This window comes from Callithrix jacchus, chromosome 13 (assembly GCF_049354715.1).
Source record: "Callithrix jacchus isolate 240 chromosome 13, calJac240_pri, whole genome shotgun sequence".
Lineage (NCBI taxonomy): Eukaryota > Metazoa > Chordata > Mammalia > Primates > Cebidae > Callithrix > Callithrix jacchus.
In genome coordinates, this window is record NC_133514.1 from 18384388 (window position 1) to 18412175 (window position 27788).

General features: G+C 45.4%; 1 protein-coding gene across 2 annotated transcripts; it reads left to right on the forward strand.

Annotated features, from left to right (window-relative positions):
* The first annotated feature begins 1147 nt into the window (after nt 1-1147).
* Nucleotides 1148-24481, forward strand: LOC100396335 (tumor necrosis factor receptor superfamily, member 10d, decoy with truncated death domain). 2 transcript variants are annotated; one of them, XR_004732676.3, is made up of 9 exons: nt 1148-1419; nt 10332-10434; nt 14857-14970; nt 15698-15809; nt 16841-17073; nt 17643-17674; nt 18095-18274; nt 21824-21896; nt 22084-24481. XR_004732676.3 is itself a non-coding variant. In XM_035270013.3 (8 exons), the coding sequence occupies exons 1-8, from the start codon at nt 1273-1275 to the stop codon at nt 22215-22217; spliced, it is 948 nt and encodes a 315-aa protein (XP_035125904.2). In that variant the 5' UTR covers nt 1148-1272; the 3' UTR covers nt 22218-24481. The 2 variants fall into 2 exon arrangements, 1 of the variants encoding a protein (XP_035125904.2); XM_035270013.3 differs by lacking the exon at nt 18095-18274.
* The last annotated feature ends 3307 nt before the right edge of the window (nt 24482-27788 follow it).

The following is a 27788-nucleotide window of genomic DNA, read 5'->3' on the forward strand; positions in this document are numbered from 1 at the left end:
GTCTTCCTGAAGCCCTTGTCCTCTCACCCTCTGCCTGGATCTGCACCAACACACATTCCTGACCACACACATTCCTCAGTGCCTGTAGCATGGCATGCATTTCTGGTCCTAACTCAGTGTCTGGGGCCTGGCAGATGCCCAGGGTGCTCCATTGCTCAAATCCAAGCCTGTGGAGAGGATAACATTTCATTCCCAGGTTTCTGGTGAGCTGAAAAACCTTCTTCGTTTCTATAGTGTGATCCTCTTCTATCCACCATGTGTGGGGTCAGGAGCAGACTCACCACCGAGGGTCTAGGAGTTGTGCCATTGACCTTACTGCCTAGGGTCACAAGCTGGCACCCTTCACTACTACACCTTGGGTCTGTCCTCACAGCGGCAGTGTGGTTAACTCATTGGGGAGGTCCAGCCCAAGGTTGGACAGTTGGACCTGGGTAGACACTAGACTTGGGAACAAGCTTTGGAAGCCACTCCCCTGAATCCCCTCTCTCCATGGGGCCTGAATACCAGAGCCCTGAAGGTCTGCCAGGGAGTGTCTGTGCCTTGACCACGCAATGGGTGCCAGGCTGTGGCTAGGGATGCCCCGGGGTTCCTCTCCCTCCTACCTACTCCTCAGCCTCTGCAGGTGCCTGTCATGACCTGTGTGTCCTTCATTCTGCCCACTCATCGGTTCACTGGGTCCCTCCTTGGTGCCAGGCACCCACTACTGAGGGGTGCCAAGCCCCTGCCAGAGAAGCTTGGAGCTGGGTGGGAGCAGCAAGGGGGCTGGAGGCAGCGGCAGGAGTGCAGTGGACAGTGAGGCAGCCGTGGGAGGAGGGAGTGGGAGCAGCAGCTGAGTGGACCGAAGTGTTTAGGCCAGGAGGGAGATCAGATTTTAGGAAGAGGAGAGGCAGGCTTACCAGGGAGGGGAGCAGGCTCAGGACGGGCCTCCAGTGCAGCCTCTGACCCTCAGAACCCCGATTACAGCAGCTCAGGGTGAGTCGCCTCCCCTCCTTCCCCTTGTGCTGTCCAGGCTGGGCAGGATCCAGAATCAAACCACAATCCCTGGGTTACCGCAGCGGGCCACAACCACCTGTCCCGGGACTGCGGGGAGTGACCATAAGTGACCACGCCCCCGGGGTGTAAACGCTGCGCGTCACTCCCATCACGCAGAGCAAGTGTGGAACGTTCTCCGCGGGCACGAACTACCGGGAGGATTTCCGGACTATTTCTGATTGATTTTAGGGCTTTTGACCCAAAGTTCGGGGGCGAAGAGCCTCCACCCTCCTCCTTCTCATGGAACTTCGTGGACAGAGCTTCCCGGCCGCCTCGACGGCTTCAGCAGGGCGTGACCCAGGACCCAGGACGGCGTGTGGAACCAGGCTATGGCTCCGGGACCCCAGGACCCTTCAGTTCATCTTCGTCGTCGCAGTTCTGCTGCCGGTGAGTCCCGGCCTCGGTCCCTGGCCGGGGAAGAGCGCGCCTGGCGCGGGCCGGACGGGGCAGGGTAAGAGGGGGAGGGGGACGCAGCGGGGATGCCTGACCCTGGTCACCTGCAGCCGGGCGTGTCCGGGCAGGACGAACCCGTCGGTCGGAGTCGGGGGCAGAACTGGGTCCCGGGGCTGGGCTCGAGCGACCCTGCCGCTATGGAAGAGCAGAGCGCGGGGTTACCCTCGTTGTCAGCTGAGGTGAGGATCGAGTTCCAGAATCAATGGAAGGAGGGAGTCAGTATGCAAACTTATGAATGAACCTCTGGAAGCCACAAAGCGGTTGCCTCTTTGGTTACTTAGTTAATAACAAGAACCCTATATTTACATTGTTAAACGCGCTCGGAGATTGATACGACACCCATTGAAAAAGCTTTCCAACGCTTTTTTTTTTTTTTTTTCTTTTTTTCTTCCCTAAAACAACTTTCATTTCCTCTGACCTGAAAATGTCAGGAAGGGCAGGAAGCTCTTAACCAACGTTTTTGCAGTCAGGGTCTTCCACTCTTACCCGTGTGTCCCCTCTGCCTCCCACAGGTAGGACCCGGGGCTGACCCTTCCTTCAGCATAAACGGTGTAAATAAAGTTGTCCTTGCGAGTTGGCTTTGGAAACAGATTGGCAGTGGTGTGCACAATAGGGACATATTGTAAATAAGATGGGCTGGGCGCAGTGGCTCACGCCTGTAATCCCAGCATTTTGGGAAGCCGAGGTGGGTGGATCACGAGGTCAGGAGTTAAAGACCAGCCTGTCCAAGATGGTGAAACCCCGTCTCAACTAAAAACACAAACATTGGCCGGGCATGGTGGCAGGCGCCTGTAATCTAAGATAACTCGGGAGGCCAAGGCAAGGGAATCCCTTGAAACTGGTAGGCAGAGGTTGCCGTGAGCTGAGATTACGCCATTTGTACTCCAGCCTGGAAGACAACGAGACTGTGTCTCTAAATAAATAAATAAATAAATAAAATTTAAATACATAAATAGGGTGGGCTCAGTGGCTCACGCCTGTAATCCCAGCATTTTGGGAGGCCGAGGAGGGTGGATCACCTGAGGTCGGGAGTTCCAGACCAGCCTGACCAACATGGCGAAACCCTGTCTCTACCAAAAATACAAAAAATTAGCTGGTCATGGTGGCATACGCCTATAATCCCAGCTACATGGGAGGCTGAGGCAGGAGAATTACTTGAACCCAGGAGGTGGAGGTTGCAGTGAGTGACCCAGGACTGTGCGGTTTCCACTCCAGCCTGGGCAACAGACTGAAACTCTGTCTCAAAATAAATAAATAAATAAAATGGTCAGACTTCCAAAACCTTTCCAGAGTGATTGAGATTTTTGCCAACAGCACTTTCTAAGGTTTCTAACAGAAAAAAAAAAAAAAGGTGCGCAGGGGGGAGGGGAGGAGTGGGGCAATTTGCATGTGTTCTTTGAATAAATTAATGCTAAATTCTAAAAAGCAGTATCATTTTCACCTGTCAAAAATTACATAACTAACTTCTAAAATAGTTATAGTGGGTGGACCTTCCTTGAAGGCAGCTCGAGGAATGGCTGTGTCAGGACAGTGGTCCTGAAGAGAGAATGTGTGGGTGACTTCTGTACACAAGGTCAGCAGCCCGAATTTCACAGTTTTGGGAATGTGAGCTCTCTATGTCCCAAAGGAGGCTTTCATCCCTCCGTCAGTCTTGCCTTCATAAATGCATTTCAATGCACAATCGCTTTTAAAAATTTTGGAGCGAACACAATTCACATTAGATGTTCTATGGCAATACATTCAAATTCATCTTTTTAACAAGGTGTTGTATTTTACCGCATGGGTGAGCCACAGTTTAATTCACTGTTGCCGCCTAGGGGCAGCTGGTGAGATCCCACCCTGACTTTGCCTTTGCTGATTCCAACAGTGTTGTTCTAAATACCCTTGAATGTATCCTGTGTCCACATGTCCATGTGCACCAGCTTACTGGGCACCTCCTTAGAAGTAGAATTTTACTTCTACTTCTGTGGGATAAATGATTTCAGAAGTTTCTGTAGATGTTCACAAATTTTCCTCCAATAGACCACTGAACCCAGCTTACACACCCACCCCTAGTCTACAAACGTGCCTGTGTCCCTGCACCCTGGCTACCCTCAGCTTTCATTCTTTACTAGTCTGAGGAGTAAAACATGATGCATCACATTGTTATGCATTTTCATTCCTTCATGATATTAGGGATTTTCAAGGATACAGGAGGTTTTTTATACTGGGAGTACTTGACCTGGAGACCCCAGATGAGACAGCAGTGGAGGGCGGCAGGGAGACTGAATTCCCAGCTGTGCACTTGGGAAACCGTGGTCAGCTAGGGCCAGTCCCTGCCGCCTGCCATGCCTGTGAATGGAGATAAGGTCTGTGGCCTGAGGCTGTCAGGATGACATCAGATGAGCCTGGAGCTGAGCTCAGTTCCTGACCCAGGTCCTGGCTCTGTCAGTGCTGGTTTAGCCCAATCTCTGGGTCAGGCCCTTCCACATCTCTTAGAAAGAGAGGTCATTCCTCTTTCTCTAAGTAGGAATCCAGAAATTCTGACGGCCCAGAATCCCTGACTCTCAGGCTGTCAAGGACTCCTGGGATGGGAGGCTGAAAACAGCTGGGCCCTGTCATGCTTCCCTCCAGCTCTTTGAGTCTGGTATGGCCCCAGCTACTGCCTGTAAAATGAAGAGGAGATAAAAATCTTCAACAGCCCTGTGTAAACCTCAGAGGGCTGGGTTTGCAGGTGTCGGAGGACAAATCGTATCCTCAGGGCTGGTGTCAGTCACTCTGGACTCTGGATCCTCAGGGCATGTGTCCTCCACTCAGCAGAGGCTGCACCTGCTCCTACCTGCACCTCAGTACTGGCTCCCTGAGCTTGGGGCAGAAGCTTCTGAAGACTGGGGTGGAGTGCCATGGGGAGGGGCCATGGAGGAACAGAGGAGCCAGACTTCAAGTGAGGACAGCAATGGCATTGCAGGGCCACAGCCTGGGTTACCTGCCTCGCCTTCAGTTCTTCTCCTGGGTTGCAGTTTGAAGAGTGAGCAGGAAAAGTCTCCATCCACGTGGCACCAGATGGCTGCTCACCCAGCTTACACAGAAGGGCCACAGTCCCAGTTCTGATCCTCTGTGTCTGTATCCAGGATGGCAGGGCAGCAAAGCCCTAGCTTCCAGGTTGGAGATGGGGACAGTGGGGACAGTGCCCTGCATCAAGCCTGTGCTGTTGGACAGCTGGTGTCCTGCTCCCAGCCAGAGTCTGCACATCTTCATGTGGTGGATTTTCCCAACGACCCAGGGAAAGGAGGGCTGGTTGTTTTCTCTGTTTTACAAGTGGCAAAAATGAGGTTCAGGAGCAATGTCTCTAGCATTTTTGTCCTCACCTTCTGTATAATAGCAGCCATATTTGTGCCTCTGCAGGGCTAGCGTTCTCTGAGCAGCTGCTTCTCAGCGCAGATCTCTGTCCTGTACTTGGCCCTCTGGGAGCTCCTATGGTTCCTCAGCAGAGTCCATAGGGCTCCTTGGGATCCCCTCCCTGTGCCACAGCCTGGAGCCTGTCCTTAGGCAGTGACTGAGACCACGACTGTGCTCACCTGCTCACCTCAAGGGCTTGAGGGGAAAGGGATTCACACAGGAATTAGACAGTGAGAACACCTGTGCCTGGAGTCTGCTGGAGCCAGGGAGGACAAACGAGCCCCATGTGAATCCTGCTCCCTGGAGCCCACAGTGTGGTGGGAGAGGTGACAGCAGGAATCATATCACTAAGAGGAGGTAGCATGAGGGAGGCCTGAGGTCTCAGCACCCTTGCCTCCCCTCCTCCAGAGAAGCCGTGCTGGAGGGAGGCCACAGGATGTGGTATTGTTGGCCTAAGGCTGTTGTTTGGTTATAGCCACCATTGGGGGTCCTGGAGGGAAGCCAACCTCCTCTTTAAGGACTTTTTTTGGCTGAGTCTGAGGATTAAATTGACATAAGACAGGCGCACAGGAGAAAAGCACATAGCTTTTTTGTTTTTTTGAGATGGAGTCTTGGTATGTCTCCCTGGCTGGAGAGCAGTGGGGCAATCATGGCTCACTGCAACCTCCACCTCCCAGGTTAAAGTGATTTTCCTGCTTCAGCCTCCTGAGTAGCTGGGATTACAGGTGCCTGCCACACGCCTGGCTAATATTAGTATTTTCAGTAGAGATAGGGTTTCACGATGTTGGCCAGGCTGGTCTCGAACTCCTTAGCTTGGGTGATATGCCCGGCTCAGCCTCCCAAAATGCTGTGATTACATGCATGAGCCACCATGCCCGACCAACACACAGATTTATTTAATGCAAGTTTTACCTGGCACAGAAAAAGCAGTGAGAGTCAGTTACCAAGTAACTTGTGAAGAAGCAAGTAACTATGTGGGAGGCGAAAAAGGTAAGAGTGGTTCTATTCTAACAAGGTCTGTACAGGACTCTCTTGGCCTTGACTTCTCATCCTTAAAAGGAGGCTGTTCTCTGTTTCCCTGGGACTTTCATCACCTGCTTTTAGGAAACACAGAAGAGGTCAAAAGGATCTTCTTGCACCTGCTGTTTTTCAATTATCTTTAATTCATAGTAGTCAATGGGCCAGGGTGGGCAGGGTGCGATGCCTCACACCTGTACTCCTGTCAAGGCGGGTGGATCCATTGAGCCCAGGATTTCAAGACCACCCGCAGAAACATAGTGGAACCCTGTCTAAAAAAGCACACACTTACACACACAGACACACACACACACACACAGAGAAAATCATGTCGTGAAAAAATCCAAGCAAAATGCACACCATTTGATTCCTCTTCTTATTAAAATGCAATTAATCTATTATGACAAAAAGCAGAAGAATTATTGCTTGGGATGTAAGAGTCCAGCAGAAGAGAGAATTACACTGAATACTGAAGAAACACTGCAGGGTGGTGGACATGTCATTATCTTCTCACGGTGATAGTTCCACAGTATATACATACATCTCAATCTAGCAAACTACCTACTTCAAGAATGTCCACTTCGTTTCATATTCATTATGCCTCAATCCATTTTTAAAAAATCTTAAATAGAATATAAGCATTTAAGTGTATACTGTATTCTCTATAGCTCTTGCACATAGATCATAGAAATATGTATACATAAAAAGTCAGCATCCAATTAAAATGGGATTCTAAAAGGTAATTAACATAAAATGTACAGGGGAAAAGGAGCAAAAAAATTCGACTAGACGTAGCTTAAATACAAAACGTACAGGTCTGTCTCAACTATATGGTTGCACTATCTGTAAATCCACTGGACAATACAGTTCAAAGTTACAAATGGTTGGAAGGGCTGAAGAAACAAGGCTCAACCATATGTTGTCTATATGAGAGGGGACTTGAAGACACAGATGCTGTACGTTGAAAGTAAATAGATGGAAAAAGGTACGTCATGCAAAGTGTAAGGCCAGGAAAACTGCTGTGGCTATGTCAATGTCAGATGAAATTGATTTTGTTAGCAGCAGATGAGATCTGAGTTACTATATGCTGACAGGACCGAATCCGTAGGAGTCCACAGCAACTTCAGCTCTTCGCCTCCTCAGAAGAAAGAACTGGACTGAGGGGCATAATGCAGAAGGAGAGACAGAGGCAAGTTTCAGAGCAGGAGTGAAAGTTTATTAAAAAGCTTTAGAACTGGAAGGAAAGAAAAGAAGGAAAGTACAACTTGGAAGATGGCCAAGAAGGTGACTTGAGGAGCCAAGTGAGCAGCCTGACCTGACTTGGGGATTGATAGGCTGGCGCACTTCCGGGATCCTGCCTTATTTCTCCACACTTTTAAAATCTTATTGGGAAGCTGCTGATCACTTTCAGGTGTTTTCTTTGTATTAGCAGACTACCTTTTTCTGGGATCAACAGTAACCAGTTATTACTTTAGAGAAACAGTTAAGGACCACCTGATGTACCCAAAACTGCTGGTGTCAGAAGCTGGGAGCCCTCTCCTGCCCTGCTCATACCTGACTACTGTAGCAATTTTAGGACCCGGAATATTATGGGAGATCAAAAGGGACCTTTGTAGTTAAAAAGGTGAATTCTTCAAGGAGTATAATAATAATCACAAACTGTATATGCCTGGTAATACAGCTTAAAAACACATGATGCAAAAATTGAATGAAAAGGAGATTAAATCAGCCTGTTCTCTGCAACTGATAGAATGAGCCGAGAGAACACCGCCAGTTAACTGGCAAGCAATCTGAACACTGTCAACCACCTTGATATAACTGACATTTAAAGAGCAGGAGTAGAACATCCACTGGAGACTCATTTTTTTCTATGCTTATGATACTTTTGCCAAGGTAGACCAGGTTCTGGGCTATAATGCATGCAGTATGATCTCTAAGCCTAATGAAACTAAACTGGAAATCAGTAAGTATCCATAGAGAACTCTAAAGTTCGGTTATTGAACAACACACTTCTAGAAAAAAATCTATGGTTAAGGGAAATCAAAAGGGGAGGAAAATATTTCAAAATAAATAATAAGGACAGTATAACATGAAAACTGGTGGGAAGTGGCTGACAGTGCTGGGGTGAAATAACCAACTTTCAGTGTTCCTATGAGGAACTGGGGTTGGGGAGATGGGAGTTACCACTGAAGGATATGTGGTTCCTTTTTGGAGTGATCAAAATATTCTGAGATTGTTTATAGTGATGATTGCATAGCTGTGAGTATATTAAAAACTACGGAAATGTAGACTTTAAATGGGTGAATTATATGAATAATCATAGTAATTATGTGAATTGTGTCTCATTAAACCTGTCAAAAAAAGAAAAAAATAGAATCTACGGCCTGAAGATGTATATTACTCAATCATAAAATATAAGTGTAAATTTAAACCAAACAGGCCAGGTGCAGTGGTTCACGCCTGTTATCCCATCAGTTTGGGAGGCTGAGGTGGCGGATTACAAGGTCAAGAGATTGAGATCATGGCCAACATGGTAAAAACCCCTCTCTACTAAAAATACTAAAATTAGCTGGGCGTGGTGGCGTGCTTGGGAAGCTGAGGCAGGAGAATTGGTTGAACCTGGGAGGTGCAGGTTGCAGTGAGCTGAGATCATGCCACTGCATTCCCACCTGGTGACAGAGTGAGACTCTGTCTCAAAAAAAAAAAAGTTTAAGCCAAACATAAATCTTGGAAACATAAATGAAGGATATAGAATACAAACTACAAAAAGAATGGAAAAAATGGACTGTGTGTGGTGGCTTATGCCTGTAATCCTGTCATTCCAATACTTTGGGAAGTCTAGGCAGGCAGAACACTTGAGCTCAGGAGTTAGACCAGTCTGGGTAACCTGGCGAAACCCCAGCTATACAAAATATACAAATATTACACGGGCATTGGGGTACATGGCTATCTGTGATCCCAGCCACTTGGGGGCTGAGGTGGGAGGACCACTTGAGCCTGGGAGGCAGAAAAGGCAGAGGTTGTAGTGAGCAGAGATTACCGCTCTGCACTCCAACCTGGATGACAGAGGGAGACCTCATATCAAAGAAAGAAATAATAAAAAAAAGAATTGACAAAATGAAAAGTTGGTCTTCAGAAAGGGGGGCAAAAAACCCAACCTAATAAACACTTTGTTGGATGAGAGGGAGTAAGACTGTGAGAGCAGAGAAAGGAGACACAGACATTGCCTGAACCTAGAGGGAGCCCAGTGGGAGAAGGAAGGATTTGGGAAACATGCCTTAGCTTCACTGTCAACAACTACTTGACAGGCCTTGATGTGGAAGAAGGCTACATTTTGTCTTGTTTAGATCCAGGCAGTTGAGCGGAGCCCAACATAAGTAGCTTTTATTGTAACCTTTTTGTTTTTGCTAAGGAGCAAAATTAGATAAAATGTAATTAGATTTGTTTATAGTTAAATTAATTTTATACTTTAAACGGCTCCCAAGTTAAAGAAAAGTTACAAAAAGTATACAAAAAAAAAAAAAAAAACATTTGAATAATAGCTGTTGACATGATGGAGGCTATTATTGAATTGTTTAGTGTGTACTTTCTACAAACAAGGAAATTAACATCTATGCATTACCACTATGCAGACTGTATTCCGATTTCTCCAGTTGTCTTCTAGTTGTCATTTATAACACAGAGATCATGGCCAGAATCCCTGAATTGCTGTTTCATCTTTTTTTGTGACACTTTGATATTTAGTGGGAACAGCTTGTCAAAGCCCTTTGTAAAGCAGAAATTAATTACTTAATCTTTGAGGCTATATCCTGACTTTCTTTAAGGTTATATATAACTGTCATTTGTAAAAATGAGTATGTTTATGTGTGTGTTTGCATGTGTGAGAGAGAGAGACAGAAGTCACCAGCAAGTCAATTAAACACTTGGTCAAACTAAATATATTAGATGCTATTTCTGCTTGAGGGGCTCACATGTAGTTTATTGTTATTATTCTTCTTATAAAATCTTTTCTTGCCAACCACAGTGGTGAGTGCCTGTTACCCAAGTTACTTGGGAGACTGAGGCAGGAGGATCACTAGAGGCCAGAAGTTCCAGGCTGCAGTGGACTCTGATCACACCTGTGAATAGCCGCTGCGTTCCAGCCTGGGCAACATGGCAAGACTCTATCAAAAGAAAAACAGAAATAACTGTTCTTGCTCACATTTTCTGGGGTAAAGGCATTTTGTGTTATAATATGAGGAAAGGATACTGAGGTGTTTTTCTTTATAGAAAATAGCTGCCCTAACAGGCCAAGGGACAGACACACGTGCAAAAGAATGAAATTTTGGAGCTGGAAAAAAGGTCTAAGCTCTGATGGCTTTTGTCACTTGGAGTGAAGCAAATGTGAGACGGAGCCTGGGACAGGTGAGGTCTAGAAGCCACTCACACCTGTCTATGCTTTGTCCCCATAGGTCCAAGTTAACTGTCCCAGCCCCCTGCAGGATCAAGTTCCCCAGCTGACAGTGGCCCCACAGCAACAGAGGCACAGCTTCAAGGAGGAGGAGTGTCCACCAGGTGCACTCTTATTTTTAAAAATATGTTTATTTTATTTGACAGATAAACATTGTATATATTTATGGTATACACCATGATGTTTTGAAATATGTACATATTGTGGAATGCCTAAATCCAGCTAATTTACATACTCATTGTGTATTTGTGGTAAGAACACTTAAAATCTGTTCTTAGCAATTTTCAACTGTACAGATACAGAGCCCTGGGATAAGCCCTGTTTGCCCTTCTTATCTGTGGGTTCTGCATCCAAGGTTGCAACAAACCACAGATCATAAATATGTGGGAGAAAACAATACAAATGATAATCCATCAATAAAAGTAGATAAAAGGCAATGCAGTATAGCACTGATTTACATAGCGTGTCTATTGTATTAGGTATTACAAGTAATCTAGAGATGGTTTAAAGTCTGTGTGCCTGGCTTATACGCAGCACCATCCCAATTTATATCAGGGAGTTGAGTATGTGCAGAGTTTGTGCCATGGAATATATCCCCTGTGAGTAGAAGGAAGGAGTGTACAACACATTGTTTTAATAACTGTAGTCACCATGTCCCACAAGACATCTCTTGAATTTCTCCCCCTAACTGAAATTTTGTATCCTTTGACCAACATCTCCCCAACCCATCATCCAACTCCAGCCCTGGTAATCACCATTCTACTGTCTACCTCTTTGAGATAAACTTTTTCAGATTCCACATGTGTTTGATAGTGAGGTGTTTGTCTTTTGTGCCCGGCTTATTTCATTTAGCATAGTATCCTCCAGGTTCATCCATGCTGTCACAAATGACAGAATTTCCTTCTTTCTTAAGGCCGAATAGTATTGCACTGTGTCTGTGTACTACATTTTCTAGACTTTTTCAAACATCAGTGGACTCTTAGGTTGATTCCCTGTCTTGACCATTGTAACTAATGCTCCAGTGCACATGGGAGGGAAGATGTCTCTTCAACATACTGATGTCATTTCCTTTGGATGTACACCCAGTAGTGTGTACTAATCACCAGGGATTGCTAGATCATATAGTTGTTATGTTTTTCATTTTTTGAGGAACCTTCATCCTGTTTTTCATAATGGCTGTACTAATTTCCGTTCCCACGGAGAGTGTAACCAGCGCTCCTTTTCCTCCCTATCATCGTTATCAACACTTGTTATCTTTTGTCTTTTTGATAGTAGCCATTCTTACAGGTGTGAAGTGATATTTCACTGTGGTTTTGATTTGCATTTCCCTGGTGATTAGTGATGCTGAGCATGTTTTTCATGTATCTGTTGGCTGCTTCTATGTCTCCTTTTGAGAAGGGTCTATCAGGCCTCTTGCCCACGTGTACATCTTAATTGGATTATTTGATTGCCTGCTGTTGAGCTGTTTGAGTTTCTGTGTATTTTGGATATTGACCAAAATCTTGGATCTTTTGGATGTTGATTTCTCATCCTGTAGTTGTTTCTTGACTGTCTTCATTGTTTCCTTTGTTGTGCACAATCTATTTAGTCTGATGTAATCTCATCTATTTCAGCTTTTGTTGCCTGTGATTTTGGGTTCATAACCAAGAAATCATTGCCCAGACCAACGTCATGAAGGTTTTCCCCTATGTCTTCTTCTAGTAGTTTTACAATTTTAGAGCTTATGTTTAATCTTTAGTCCATTTCGAGTTAATTTTTACATATGATGTGAGATAAGGGTCTTATTTCATTCTTCTGCATGTTAACTTCTACTTTTCTCTACATCATATATTGAAGAGACTGTCCTTTCCCATTTTGTGTTCTTGGTATCTTTGTTATAATCAGTACACTGTAAATGCATTGATTTGCATCTGGGTTCACTATTTTCATTCCATCAGTTTATTTATCTCTGTTTATGCCATGACCATTCAGTTTTGATTACTATACCTTTGTAATATATTTTAAAATCAAGGAGTATAATGCCTTCATCTTTGATCTTTTTGTTTGTTTTGCTTAAGACCACTTAGGCTATTTAAGGTCTTTTTTGCTTCCATACAAATTTTAGAATTATTTTCTCTATTTTGGTGAAAAATGTCTTTGGAATTTTAATAGGCATTGCAATGAATTATAGATCACCTTAGGTAGTATGGATGATTAAACAACATTGAGTTTTCTAATCCATGAACATGTACTGTCCATTTATTTGTGTCACTTTCCATTTCTTTCATCAATGTTTTACATTTTTTAAATCTTTCACCACTGTCATAAATGTATATAAGAGTTTTTGCCTTGGCATCCATTTTTAGGCCCAATGTAAGTTGTTTAAAACCCAATCATACCACAGCATCTTTTGCCCAATTAATAATTCCTTTTCCTGTTTAATTGGTTTTTGATATAGCAATTTGTTCTTCATCTTCCTGACCCCAAACCCAACACATCCCACAGCGGCATAGTGCATATATTGTTTTGCTTCACAGTAACCATTGGTACTGTTGGCTTTCTTCCCTCTTTTTTCATTCTTTATTTTCTTTTTCTTCCTGAGTGTCACTTGGTAACTTCAAATGATCTGTTTTCAAGCTCACTGATTCTTTCTTCTGCTTAATCACCTCTGCTGTTGATATTGTCTGTGGGATTTTTTAGCTCAGATATTTTGTTGTTGATTTTTAGAATTTCTGCTTGGTTCTTTAGTATGGTGTCTGGGTGTATATGAAACTTCTCATTTTGCTCATGTACTGTTTTTCCAACTTCACCTAGTTGTCTATCTGTATTCTCTAGTAGCTGACTGAGCTTCTCTAAGATGCGTATTTTCAATTCTTGGTCAGGCTTTTGTAAATCTCTATTAGTTCAGGGTAGTTACCTGTGCTTTATTTTGTTCCTTTGGTGCTGTCATGGTTCCCTGATTGCTCAGCAGCAGTGACAATGTGTTGGAATGTGTGCTTTGAAGCAGCAGGGACTTAGTCCAGTCTTTACAGACTGGCTTTGTGATGGAACGCCCTTCACCAGGCAGCCTGTTCACAGATTCTGGGCAGGCCATGTGGTGTGGTTCAAGGGTGGTCAGAGGCTGTATCCAGAGAGGTGACTTGAGGCCTGTGTCCATGGGGGCTGAACTGGCACTGGAGTGGGCTTTGAACTTATGTTTGCAGATGTCAGCCAGGTGCTGTGATGGGTTCCATCACTAGCTCCACAGGGAAGGGCCTGGAGCGTGAGTTCATGGGGTCTGACCTGGCACTAGGGCAGACCTGGAGACAGAGTCTGTGGAGGTGGGCCAGGATGCTGGGTCTACAGTGCTAGCTGGAAGGCACAATCTAAGACTGATAACACATCTTATCCTGCCCTTGTCTCTGTGTGCATCCAGACTTCTGTTTCCTGCACTCTCTTGTTTTTTATTCCATAGGGATAGGTTGGATGATTTCTGTGAGTTAGGCACCATGCTAATGGTGGTTATAAGAGGTCCTGTCTTCATGGAACCTTTTTTCTGGGGTAGTATTATGACACACAAATCAACATAACAATTAGAAATTCCAGATACGAACCATGAAGAATAATTAAGTGATGGGTGAGACAGAGACGAGGTTGGTAGGGCCTCTCAGGGATGGTATTGTTGGTCAATATCCAAAGTTGGACAGAGCTAGCATTGCAGAGAGCCAGAAATAGTGCTCCTGAGCAGCACCCCCAGGAATGAGAGGCCCAGGGTGCAGGGGCTGGGGGATACTGAGCAAAGACAGGGCCACTGTAGTGAGTGGACAGCAGACAGGTCAGGTGGGCCAGCATGGATGACATGTAGAAGAGGTTGGATTTTATTTTGTTATTTTATTTTATTTATTAAAAAAGAAGTAAACTGGAGGTAGCATGGTGGCTCGTGCCTGTAATCCCAGCACTTTGGGAAGCCAAGGTTCATGGCTCACCTGAGGTCAGGCGTTTGAGACCAGCCTGGCCAGTACGGTGAAACACTGTGTCTAGTAAAAATACAAAAAGTTAGCCAGGCGTGGTGGTGGGTGCCTATACCCACTTGGGAGGCAGAGGCAGGAAAATCACTTGAACCTGAGAGGTAGAGGTTGCAGTGAGCCGAGATTGTGCCACTGCACTCCAGCCTGGGCAATAAGAATGAAACTTCATCTTAAAAAAAAGTAAAATACTTCAAAGATTTATATTGATTACATATTGAAAGGTAGTGTTTTGGATATTTTAGGTTCAGAATAGATTGTTAAAATTAACTTGACCTCATTCTTTTTACTATTTTAATATGGTTCTCATGGAATTTGAACTTCCATGGAATTTGAATTTCTAATATAGTTTGTATTATATTTCTTTCAGCAATGCCAGTCAAAGGTATGTAATAGATACAGAATTAATGAGAAGACCACGCCTGGAAGAGTAGATTTCCTTGTCTGGATTCCACTGAGGGCAAAAAGAGGAGTTTCCCAGCCACTGTCAGCCTCTGGGAATTCTGTGGCAACTCATTCACTGGCTTTTCTCTCCCTTCCCAGGATCTCATAGATCAGAATATACTGGAGCCTGTGTCGGGTGCACAGAGGGTGTGGATTATGCCAATGTCTCCAACAATTTGCCTGCCTGCCTCCCATGTACAGTTTGTAAATCAGGTACAGAATGTTTGGACCCCTTGCCCAGAGGTGGCGTGCAGAGTGATGAGGTGGGAGTTGTAGCCGATGTGAGTCAGGGAACCAAGTTCCAGCCCAGCTTGGTGTTCATCATACCCTGTTCCGTGATTATCACTTTGGTTGATGGGAAAAAAATAGAAATCTTTTTTATAATGCATGCCACCTGGCTGGGAAATCTTCTAAACTACTGGCTGCAAGGGGGTGGGGGCATGATTACAGCACAGAGAAGTCCTGGCTGAGTGGACAGGACTGGGTGTCAGTGTTGGCATGCATCTTCTCTGGGACCAGGCTCTCTCCCCAGGCTCTGGGCTCCTGGCAGGTGCTCAGCCTCACTTAGCCTTCAGCTTCTCAGGCCTCTCCCTCTTCCCCAGCAAGGCCAGGCTTTTGAGAAGTCGCCCAAGGGCTCCTCTCCTTGCAGAGTCTCTCAGGTGATGCCCTTGTGCCTCCCTTGCTACTGACCATGCAGTCTAAACGATGCTATTCCCCTAATCTGATGTAATAATCATGGTCCTTTTGTATGAATCTGAGTTTTGGTGACAGCTGAAGGGTGGGTGTCCTGTATGAGCCCCGAGTGTGCTGGTGTAGAACCGGCCCTCAGAACTCCTTGGCAAACTGAGTTGAGCAGAGTGGGAAGGCGTTGGGATGGTGAGGAAGGGTCAAGGGACATGTCAGAGAAACTCAATGCCAAAACCTTGTGCTCTGTCATCAGATGAAGAAGAGCTAAGTCCCTGCACCACAACCAGAGACACAGAGTGTCAGTGCAAGCCAGGAACTTTCCGGAATGACAATTCCACTGAGATATGCCGGAAATGCCACACTGGGTGAGATAGCAGCCAAGGGCTCCTGACAGCTTTCAGGAACCTGAGAAGACCCAAGTCACCTGGTACCCCTATCTCATGGGGATGGAGCCTCCATCCCCATGAGGCATCCCTGAGCCTGTGGGGTTTCCTCAGCCTGCAGTGGCCCTTCCTGGTCCATCTTCCTTTTCTCACCCTTGCCCCCTGCAGCAGCTCCTTCCCCGCCCCTCCCCAGCACGAGTCCCTTTGGCCAGGCTGAAGTGTTCACTGGGCACGAGAGGCAAATTTCCAGGTCCCTTGATACTTTTCAGGGGATCTAGGAAATGTGATTTCCTTTAGAAATCAGAAGAAAACACTTGAATCCAGCCTGGTTTGTATTTGTCCTTATTCCAAATTCATTTAAAAGAATGCAATTTTTAGTATTTTCTATGCAGACAGGGACCCATAAAGACAAAAGTGCCCCCATCCCATGAGAGTCATAGTAAGGCCATGGGCGGAGCTCTCTTAAGTTCCCACGAGGAGCTGAGCCCACCCAGCTGGCCTTGCCCCTGGCCCCTGATTTCTCAATAAGTCCTTCTTTTTCCTATTTGGTTTTTAAGGGCCAAGAGTAATTTGCTCTTCTCTGGCCCTCCAGTGTTTGCTGTGACTGGGAGGAACCAGCAGACAGGGAGGGGCGAGGGCTCACTTGTATTATGGGTTAACTGGAGGATAGGGCTCAGCTGGTGGTTACATGGGACTGTGATCTTCCCCTGAGTGTGGCTCCTCCTAACGCAGGCCTCCCCTGCAGCCCAGGGAAGCTCAGTGTGTGCCCTACACAGAAGGCTCCAGGAGCTGCAGCTCTTACCCCAGAGCAGGGAGACCAAGGGGCTGAAGTGCGTATGCTCTGACCCTTTCCCAGCCTTGACCAGGGAGCATGGGGGGCCCTGCAGAAACGAGGAGCCTGTCCTTCTCCTGACACCTTCTCAGGGACATTGGGCAGGGATGGTGACTCCTCTTTTATCCCACCTGGCCAGCTTCCCCTCAAGAGTCCCCTCTGCCTCCCTGTGTGTACCCAGGTGCCCCAGAGGGATGATCAAGGTCAGGGATTGTACATACTGGAGTGAAATCAAGTGCATTGATGAATCAGCTGCGGAGGAGACAGTGACCACCAGCCCGGGGACTCCTGCCTCTGTGTCTGACATCGTACAGATTGTCACAGGGGTCATATTTTTTGTGGCTGTGGTTGTGTTTGTTTACATGATTTTATTTTGGAAGAAACTCATTTCTTTCCCAAAACTCATCTGCTCAGGTAGGTGCTGGCTAAGGGCGGGACACTGGGCACTCTCTGCCCTGCCCTCTCCCTCTTGGTTCCCATAGACAGAAATGCCTTTCCCTGCCCCTAGTCTAAGTGTCTCCAGCCTGGCTCCATTTTCCTCCTTGTGATCACCCTGTCCCCACATCCTTTACACCCCCCCAGGACCCTGGTCTCATCAGTCCTCTCCCAGGGCTAGGGGTCCCCTCATCTCCCAGCCAAGTCCGGGAGGGCAGCGCCAGTTCCTCCCATGTTCAGGCCCAGCCAGGCAGGGGGCAGTCAGCTTCTCAACTAGGTGACAAGGGTTAGGATGAGAAGTGGTCAGGAAATTTATTCAGCCTTCATCAGAGCAGAAAACAGATTTTCCACATTTGTTTTTACGCTAATTCCCCTTCTATTCCACTACCTCAGGGTGTCCCTGAATTGCAAGGTCCTATTCCTGCCCCAGGCCTAGGGCTCCTTGTCCAGTGTCCAGCCCCCAGCCTGCCCCTGCCCCCGACTGCCCTCTGGGAGGGTGGTACCGCATGGCCCCTCCCCACCTGCTAAGGAGACTCCTTCTCTTCCAGGTGGTGGAGGAAACCCCAAATGTGTTCACAGAGTAAGTTGGTTTCTCCAGAAATTGGGAGATCATGGGTTCAGGAACAGTTTCCCATCCACTGCAGAGCCCAGGTGGGCACAATCCCTTGTTCTCATGTTGGCCCTGACTCTCTGACATGGCCTGGGGGTTCTGGGCTGACTGTGGGGGACACATGGTCATTCTGAGAACCACAAAGATGGGTGGGCCGTGCTGTAGTCCTGTCCTTCCTGCAGCCTGGGTGACACCCTCACCCATAGCCTGCACCCTGGGGATGGGGTGACCACTTGCCCTGCCTCAGCAGTAGGTCCTGAATGTGCTGAGCCTCAGCTGCCTGGGGTGACCTCATTGGAAGGGGTTGGGGATGGCAGGTCTAGCTGTTTACTGGGGACCCTGAACCTGAATGCTGGGTGTGAACTTAAGTGGGTGGTTTGCCTTCCCAAGGTCTTTTTCTGGCGTTTATGTCCCTCACGAGGTTCCAGGGCTGAGGACAATGGCTACGAGACCCTGAGAAATATAGATTCACAGCCCACCCATGTCCCCGAGCAAGAAATCAAAGATCAGGAGCTTACAGAGCCAATGGGTGTGACTGTACAGTTGCCAGAGGAGCCATAGCATCTGCTGGTGAGTTGAGGATGGACTGTGCCATGCCTGGCCTGCTGCCTGCACAGAACTTTGTAGGCAGTGGGAGAGGGCAGTGCCTCTGCTCTCCTGGCCCAGGTAGTGGGCATAGTGCTAGTAGTGTCCAGTGTCTATTATTGCCATCTTTATCTTCATGAGTACCTGATGTTCAGCTCCCTCTTAAGTGACAACATTGCAGTATTTGGTTTTGCATTCCTACATTAATTCGCTTGGGATGATGACCTCCAGCTCCATCCATTTGGCTGCAAACAACATGATTTTATTCTTTTTTATGGCTGTGTAGTATTCCATGGTGTATATATGCCACATTTTCTTTATCCAGTACACTGTTGATGGGAACCTAGGTTGAATCCGTGTCATTGCTATGATAGATAGTGGTGTCTTTGGTAGAATGATTTGTTTTGTCTTCTGTATGTGGTGGGTTTGCTGGGTTAAAGAGCAGTTGCTTTAAAATTCTTTGAGAAATCTCCAAACTCCTTTCCATAGTGGCTGAACTAATTTACATTCCCACCAGAAGTATGAAAATGTTCCTTTTTCTTCATAACCTCACCAGTATTTGTTGTTACTGGCTTTTGAATAATTGCCATCCTGACTATGTGAGATGATATCTCATTGTAGTTTTGATTTGCATTTCTCTGGTAATTCATGATGATGAGCATCTTTTCATGTGTGTTGGCAACTTGTATGGATTCTTTTAAAGACAAACAAATTATGTCTTTTGCCCATTTTTAATTGGGTTGCTTTTTGTGTGTTTAATTAAGTTGCATATAATTCCTGAATATTAGACCCTTGTCAGATGCATGATTTGAAAATACTTTCTCCCATTCTGTAGGTTGTCTGTTTACTCTGTTGATATTTTCTTTCTTTCTTTCTTTCTTTCTTTCTTTCTTTCTTTCTTTCTTTCTTTCTTTCTTTCCTTCTTTCTTTCTTTCCTTTCTTTCTTCTTTCTTTCTTTCTTTCTCTCTCTCTCTCTCTCTGTTTTTCTTTTTTCTTTCTTTTTTGAGATGGAGTCTCTCTCTGTCACCAAGCTGAAGTGCAGTGGTGCAATCTTGGCTTACTGAAACTACTGCTTCCTGGGTTCAAATGATTCTCCTGCCTCAGCCTCCCGAGTAGATAGGACTACATGCATGCCACCATGCCCAGCTGTTTTGTATTTTTAGTAGAGATGAAGCTTCACCATATTGGCCAGGATGATCTCGATTCCTTGACCTTGTGATCTGCCCATTTTGGCCTCCCAAAGTGTTGGGATTACAATTGCAAGCCACCGCGCCTGACTCTGTTTTTTTTTTTTTTTAATTTTTATTTTTTGATAGAGGGTCTTCCTTGTAACCCAGGCTGGGGTATAGTGGCATGATCTTGGCTCACTGCAACTTCTACCTCCCAGGTTCAAGTGATTCTCCTGCCTCAGCCTCTGTGGAATTTGGGATTGCAGGCATGCACCACCATGCCCGGCGAATTTTTGTAATTTTAGTGAGATGGGGTTTCATTATGTTGGCCATGCTGGTCTCGAACTCCTGATCTCAGGTGATTTGCCTGCCTTGGCCTCCCAAAGTGAGCCACCGTGCCCAGCCTGTTGATAGTTGATTTTTGGTGATAGTTTCTTTTGCTGTGCAGAAGGTTTTTAGTTTAATTACGTCTCACTTGACAATTTTTGGTTTTGTTCCATTGCTTTTGAGGACTTAATCATAAATTCTTTGCCATGGCTGATGCCCAGAAGGGTGTTTTCTAGGTTTTCTGCTAGGATTCTTATAGTTCGTGGTCTTGCTTTTAAACCTTTAATCCACCTTAAGTTAATTTGCGTATATGGTGAAAAGTAGGAGTGTAGTTTTCATTCTTCTGCATGTGGCTAGCCAAATATCCCAGCATTATCTGTTGAATAGGGAGTTGTATTAGTCCATTTTCGTATTGCTATGAAAAAAGACCCAAGACTGGGTAATTTATAAAGAAAAAGAGGTTTAATGGACTCAGTTTTATATGGCTAGGAAGCCTAACAATCGTTAAGGTGAAGGATGAGCAAAAGTACATCTTACATGGCGGCAGGCAAGAGAGCATGTGCAGGGGAACTGCTCAGTATAAAACCATCAGATCTTGTGGGTCATATTAACTATCACAAGAACAGGACAGGAAGAACTCATCCATGTGATTCAATTACTTCCCACATTTTTTCAATTCACTTTCAAATTAAAAATTAATCTAGAGGCTGGGTGCAGTGGCTCATGCCTTTAATCCCAGCACTTTGGGATGCCCAGGTGGGTGGATCATGAGGTCAGGAGATCAAGGCCATCCTGGCTAACTGGGTGAAACCCCGTCTCTACTAAAAATACAAAAAATTAGACGGGCATGGTGGCACATGACTGTAGGCCCAGCTACTCTGGAGGATGACACAGGAGAATCTCAGGAGACTAGGAGGTGGAGGTTTTAGGGAGCCGAGGTCACATCTCTGCACTCCAGCCTGAATGACAGAGTGAGACCCCATCTAAAAAAAAAAATAATAACTTATAAATATTCCATATTTCCTTATCAAAGAAGATAGAATTGGTAGGTAAGTATTTTGTTGTAACTGGTTTGTGATTCATGTTACTCTTCAAACAAGTTATTCCTGTTTCTTCTCATGGCTGTTGAGTATTTTGTATCCATTATGAGTTGGAAAGCCCTGTCATTCTATTAGAAACTTATTGCATCTGCTATGTTTTTTATATTTTGATATTGTAGCTTCATTCTTAGGGATTTTAAATGCCATTGAAAATGATGATTATTGTGTCTGCCCCCTTCCATGAGTCTTGCCTCATTTTTGTTTCCCATCTTGTTGCCTAGACCATATCTTTCATAACAATGTTCAGTTGTGCTTAGGAAGGCAGGGTTTGGGTCCTGATTTGATTTCTGGGGAAGGCCTCCAACATGTCACCCTTAGGAATGGCGTTCACTTTTGGTTTTATATAGAAATCTCCTCATCAGGAATGCAGCCTCCTATTCGAAAAGGTTTAGAAAAAAATCAGAATTGGTGTCTAATTTTACCAAATGTCTTTCCAGCCTCCATAGAGACTGATGTTTTACTTAATTACCCTATTGATCTGGTACAGTATTAATGATCCAAGATCATTTACAGTCTTGGAGTAAATCATTTTGTTAAGTTTTCCTGGGTGCCCTCATATATAGTCCTCTGCTGAGACTTCTGCTGGTAAAAATTCTGTAAGGAAGTGATCATTTCCTGTGAAGGTGGGTGGGAGTTGATTGATTCTGGCGTGGTGGGAATGTTCTATGTCTTGATCAGGGGATGATTACACCAGTGTATACAGTAGTCAGAGCTGGGCAGAACACTTACATAGTGAGCATTTACTGCATGTCACTTATGTCTCAATGAGCCACTGTCACATAGAGCCTGAGAGCTGTGGAGAACTAGAGGATTTTCTCCATCTCCATGGAGACCCAAGAGGGAAAGTGCTGCAGGTGTCAGGGCTGGCTGGTGGTCGGGGTCAGTACTGGACTGCAGGGCTCCTGACTGATCACAGCCTTCCCCACTGTGTGTTATAGGGACAGGCAGAAGCCGAAGGATGTCAGAGGAGGAGGCTGCAGGTTCCAGTGAATGATGCTGACCCCATGGAAAGTAAGTGTTTTGTGCCTGGAGACGCAGCAGGAGGGCAGGGAATAGGGACAGTGTCCTACCTGCTGTCCCCATAGCTGAGAGAGTTCTTCTGGAGCATTCACTGCTGGAAGTGCAGGGTCCTATGCCGATCCTAGGCTGATTGTCCCTGGAGCATCAAGACCCTCAGTCTCCTCTTCTCTCTTCTCAGTCAACACCTTGCTGGATGCCTTGGGGACACCGGAAGAAGGACACATGAAGGAAACAATTCAGGACCAACTGGTAGCTCCGAAAAGCTTCTCTGTGAAGAAGGTGATGCAGGCTCTCCTACGTCCTGCCTGTTAAAACATCTCTTCAGGAAACCAGAGCTTCCCTGGTTTACCTTTTCACTTAGAAAGGGAAGAAGCCTGGAAGAAACAGTCCATTGCTTGACCCATGGCTCAACAAACTCTACTACGCAATATGGTGCAGCTTACCTGAGGTCTTACAACTTCGTCAATGCACTTGTAGTAATTTTTATACAATATTGTGTGTGATAAGCAAACTGTGGGAATTTATGTAAGATTCTTTGTGGCACAGCGTTATATGATTGTGTTTTAAGGGCGGTTTTAGGCCAGGTGCCTTGACTCACACCTGTAATCCTATCACTTTGGGAGGCTGAGGCAGGTGAATTACTTGAGCTCAGGAGTTTGAGACTAGCCTGGGCAACATGGTGAAACTCCGTCTCAAAAAGAAAAAAAAAATGGTTTTAGAATGTCATTACTTTCAGTTCTTCATCATGAGACAAGTCTTTTTTCCTGTTTCTTATATTGTGAGCTCCATCCCTGCTGGTATGTGCATTATTTCCATCTGACTACAGATGCTACACAGCCACAATGGTTTGCCTTACAGTTTTTTAACTTTAGAACTGAATGATCTGGCTATTACCTGCATTTTCGGTTTAGGATACTTTTGACTTAATGATGAGATTATCAAGTCAAAGCCCCATGCTAGTCATGAGCATATGCACTTAAGAGGGTTTGACTTAGAATTTTGAGCTTTAAGATAGGATTATTGGGGCTTACCTCCCTGAAGTAGAGAAACATTTGTATTGCTTAGTATTTATATCATGTACATCTTTCATTTTCTGATTTTTTTATAATGATGTAAGCATGGAAAAACTCTAGGAAATGCACTTATTAGGCTGTTTATCTGGGTTTCTGGATGTAAACCAGCAGTCAAAAATGACTGGAAATATAAGTAGCGATGGAGGGAGAAATCCTCCCTCTGTGGGAGGCAGTGACTGCATTCCATATCTCATCCCACGCCCTGTGATTGGACCAGGGTTTGATGGCTGGCAACTTCTCAAGGGGCCAGGCTGTCTTACTTGATAATTTTAGAGGTATATAGCAGTATTTATTTATAAATATTTTTTAAACATGTATTTATTTATAAGTACATGTTTACATATGCCCAGGATTTTGGAGATTGTGGGATCTATGGGAAGCCATGTGTCTGGTCGGTCCTGCTGGGACAGGCACAAGACTGCATCTTCCTGCTTGTCCACAGCAGATAAGGATAGTGAGATCTGAGACTGTGAATAGCTTTTCTGTCAAGTGCCCTTACAGCTGAACATGAGTGAATTTTGGGCGTCCTTTGGGCTCAGGGCAGAATGGGTGTTCATCTGCCCCAGCATCCTTCATGGCATTAAGGGGGAAGTGTGGATGGTGATTGGGAATGCTGTGAAATGGTTGCTGACTCAGGAGTGGATGGCCCCTCTCGCTTCTGGTGCTCTGTGACCCTGAGCCCCTGAGCAGCGTTTTAGGATATGGATTTCCTGTTTGAGGTGCTTGGCCCCTCTGTAAGCATCTGACTCAATTCAGAAATATCAACTCTTAAACACTGGGACAGCGGGACCTAGAATGGCTGACGCATTAATGCTTTGTTCTTGTGTCACATTCTACTATTTTACCTAAAAGCCTCAGTCATCATGTTAGCCTCTTTCCAGCAAACTCTTCTCCACAGTAGTGCATTGGTGGTAGGATAATTTACGGTTGTAGTCATTCTAGGAGTTTCCATGTTTTCCATCTCCAGGCATTGCATGTTGTCTTGTTCCGGGACTGGTTTGGCTGGGACAGTTAGAATTCCCTGAAGAATCCAGCACATTCAGAGTGTTGTGTCCATTAATCTTTGGGAGGGGGTGGCCTTTCTGGTCTTGGCACTTCCGTCCTCTCCCACTTCCATCTGGCATCCCACGTGTTGTCCCCTGCATTTCTGGAAGGCACAGGGTGCTGCTGCCTCCTGGTCTTTGCCTTTCCTAGGCCTTTGGTGCAGGACACTCGGCCTCAGAGCTCAGAGGGAGCCAGTCTGGTCCCAGCTCCCTTGTCCCTTCTGCAGAGGCCTTCCTTGAAGATGTATTTAGAATATCAGCCTTATCAGTGTTGGTTAAGCTTATTCTTTTAAAGTAAGCTTCCTGACAACATGAAATTGTTGGGAGTTTTTAGTGTTAATTTGTTTGTTTTGGTTTGCTTTATACCCAGTCCAAATAGCACGTAAACACCTGGTTATATATGAAAAGCTCATATGTTCATGAATTTTGTCCAAAATAAACATGAAAGCTTATATAAAAAGAGGTGCGGTATTTATTTCCATCCTTCCCTCTTCCTGTGAAAGAGCTTTGAGTGACAGGAGTCCAGGGCTTCATTCCTGCTAGGACTCCTTACTTGTCCCTTCTCTGCCTTCAGGCTTGGCCTGCCTGGTGGAGGGTGGGTTGGGAGGTAGTTTCCTGCCCATGACTCCTTGGATTTTAAGGTGTCATGTGCTCACACCCCCTCCCTGTCTCTCTCCTGTCTGCTCCTCCCTCTGGGGAGAGGGACACCAGCTCTTCCCTGCATCCATATCAGTAGACTCAGGTGGCTCGGTCCTGCAGGCACCTCAGAGACCCATTTTCTGCTGCCCTTGCCCTGAAGGACCCACTCTCCATCTCACCCACAGCTCCAGGAGGCCCAGGTGTGCCCCATACTGACTCCTGTTCTCTAGGCCAGTGCCCCTTTCCCAGACCTTTGACTCCAGTCTGGTCCACTCCCAACACACAGCATCACGTGCTGCTCTGAAGGTGAGGAAGGGAGTCTGCAGTCCCAAGATGGGCTTAGAGCCCAGAGTCTGTGTATGCATTTGAAAATCAGTCTTGGACAACTTTTGCGACCAATGTCATAGGGTGGCTTCCTGAAAGAAATAGAATTACTGTGCTAATGTGCAGAGGCATGTTTTTCTGCACACACACACTCACTCTTGTGTACATCACATTCACATGCACAGTTTTGGTTCCAGCAGCACTTCATTAATCTTGATCTGATGTGCTTGGTCTTTTGTTTTCTCTGACAAGGAAGACATTAATTAAGTTAAATACGCATTTTCTTATTTTTGGACTTAGGTTTCACATGTTTATTAGCTGTTTGATTCTCTCTTCAAACTGATGGTTTACAACTTGCATTTGCCTATTGAGACATGCGTCCTGCCCATGCACTTTCTCAAATGCACATCATAGGTTCCTGCTTTCTTGTTTGCCTTTTTGTTTGGCCAAATGTTTTCATATGCAAAATTATTAAGGTTAAGAAATTTAATCTATTGACATATTCATTTTGTCATTGATTATAGTCTTATAAAAGGTACCTCCTGGACAAAAGGTAATGTACAATTCTTTAGTTTTTTGTTTTGTTTTTGAGACAGGAGGTCACTCTGTCACCCAGGCTGGAGCTCAGGGCTCACTGCAGCCTCCACCTCCTGAGCTCAAGCTTCCTGCTCTGTCAATGTGGAAAACAAGGAGATACCTGATGTTCAGAAAAAGGAAAACAAGTAACTTAGTACTTTAACAGAATATATGCAGTCAGCCAAAGGGAAATGACAATAAAAAGTAAGGAATATTTGTATGAAGCGAGGAGTAGAGATAATAGCTGCTGTATTTCTGAGGAGGGAGAGACCTTTGGGATGAAACGGAGGAGGGAATATAGGCTGAGGTAATTGTAATAAGGAAGGTGAAGATGAAAGGGATTGGTCACTTCAGAGTGAGACCTGTGTCCTAAGGAATTTGGCAACAAGCAGATGTCCATAGAATAAACCATAAACGACTAGCCTAGTTTGACTATCCATTGGGGAGAAGGTCTTCAAGTAAAAGAGAAGTAAAACATCTGGTTGGAGAGACTGGAAGACCATGTCGTATAGGACAGGTCAAACCATGTAGGGCCTTAAACATCAGAGTGGAAGTGCAGGCTTTATGACATCGTTATACAAGCACTCATAAGGTCTTAGAAAGGGGTAATGCACGGAGGAGTCTTATGCTGTCCTTCCATTTGTTGCTACCTTCAGTCAAGAAACCATTCTTAATACTCCTTAAATTAGAGCTATAATCACTAGGCAAGCATTTGCTGCAGGGAGGGAGAGGTGATTGACATGTTTGTGGGGTTTCCATCTGAATTTGTAATTATTCTATTTTATTTCTTGAGCAAGATGATGTAAGCATTAAAGTACCCTATATGGTGGTACTTTGTGGTACATCTAAAATATTTACACCTGAAAATGAAAAATAGAAAAAAAAGGAGGAAGAAAAGGAGGGTGAAGGGAAGTAGAGGAGAAAGGAAAGAAAAAGGGAAAGGAATAAGGAGAAAGGAAAGGAGAAAGGGAAAGAAAGGATAAAGGAAGGGGAAAAGGAAAGGGAAAGGAGGGAGGAAGAAACATGGCCAGCCAGCCACCCTACTGTGTAGACAGTTCACAGGATATTTCAGAATCTACCCTTTTTTCCAATAGGCATCTGGACCTGTGCAGTTACCACCTCGATGGACCTCCTGCAATAAACCGTGTGAAGGACAAGGGAGGCTATGGGATGATGCCTATGAGGCCTCCCCCTGGGAATGTGGGCACAGCATTCAGAGAAGACAATTAAAACCTTTAAGAGCTCAGTATTCCATTTCTGCCAGGGGCTGCTCTTGAATTCACTCTCAAATATGAAGCGCACCAGAAATATCTTATCATGTCCATTTTATCATAGGAAAACTGAGGAACAGGGCCACATTCTGCCCCAGGTAGTAAAGAAGACAGCAATGGTGCCCCCCACCTCACTGCCTGCATGTAAAACGCCCACCATATGGAATGTCATTAAATGTTTTAAATTTCTTTTAGTTTACTGACAACGTCCAATGTGTTGAGATTGGACAAGTAGTAATCTTTTAGTGTATTTTCTGAATAGATGGCTGGAATCGTGGTAAGCGGCATTTAGCCCACCGGTCCTGAAAGTCCAGTTTCTTTGACTACTCTGATTTGGACTTTACCATCTCTCAGCCTGAGCCTGTTGCTCAGCTTTCCTCCTTATCCTCCAGCCCTGCAGGTTGCCTCACCCTCTCACTGCAGAATCACTGTAAAGGTCTGCGCTAGGACAGCTGTTCCCCTCCTTCAGTGTTGAACCCATGCCTGCCTGTCCAGCACACAGGATGCCAGACCCACCCAATTAGTGTGATACTGGCTGAGGATCACTGCCCAACACCCACAATCCTGCTCATGAACCAGGCTCATGACATGAGCAGTTTGGGACATGTGAGAACATCCCAGAAATATCCAGGCCCAGTAGAGACATTGGCAGATAAAATGGAAAGACATTGGCAGATAGAAAGATACAGGGAGCTCTGAGAGGTGGAATGGACAGGACTGGTAATGATTTGGTCCTGACAGGCAAGGGACATGGGGCAGTCTCACCAGGGGGACTTAGTCACGTGTTTCTGAACCTAGTGAGAATTGTCCCAACCTCAATGGTATCCCCAGATTATAAAATCCAGGCCCTGTGGCCATTCAGAGAATGGTGAAGATAAAATAGGTCTTGAGTTACTCATTTATAAAATAAAGTATTTGCACTATATAATCATAGCCTGGTCACATTCTTTTTCCTGA

What these genes read in the sequence shown, in the direction of transcription:
- LOC100396335 (XM_035270013.3), top strand. Translation starts at nt 1,273, where the DNA reads ATGGAACTTCGTGGACAGAGCTTCCCGGCCGCCTCGACGGCTTCAGCA. An exon ending in TGCCGGAAATGCCACACTGG is followed by an intron (nt 15,810 to 16,840) that starts GTGAGATAGCAG and finishes GTGTGTACCCAG; the next exon opens with GTGCCCCAGAGGGATGATCA. An exon ending in CCCAAAACTCATCTGCTCAG is followed by an intron (nt 17,074 to 17,642) that starts GTAGGTGCTGGC and finishes CTTCTCTTCCAG; the next exon opens with GTGGTGGAGGAAACCCCAAA.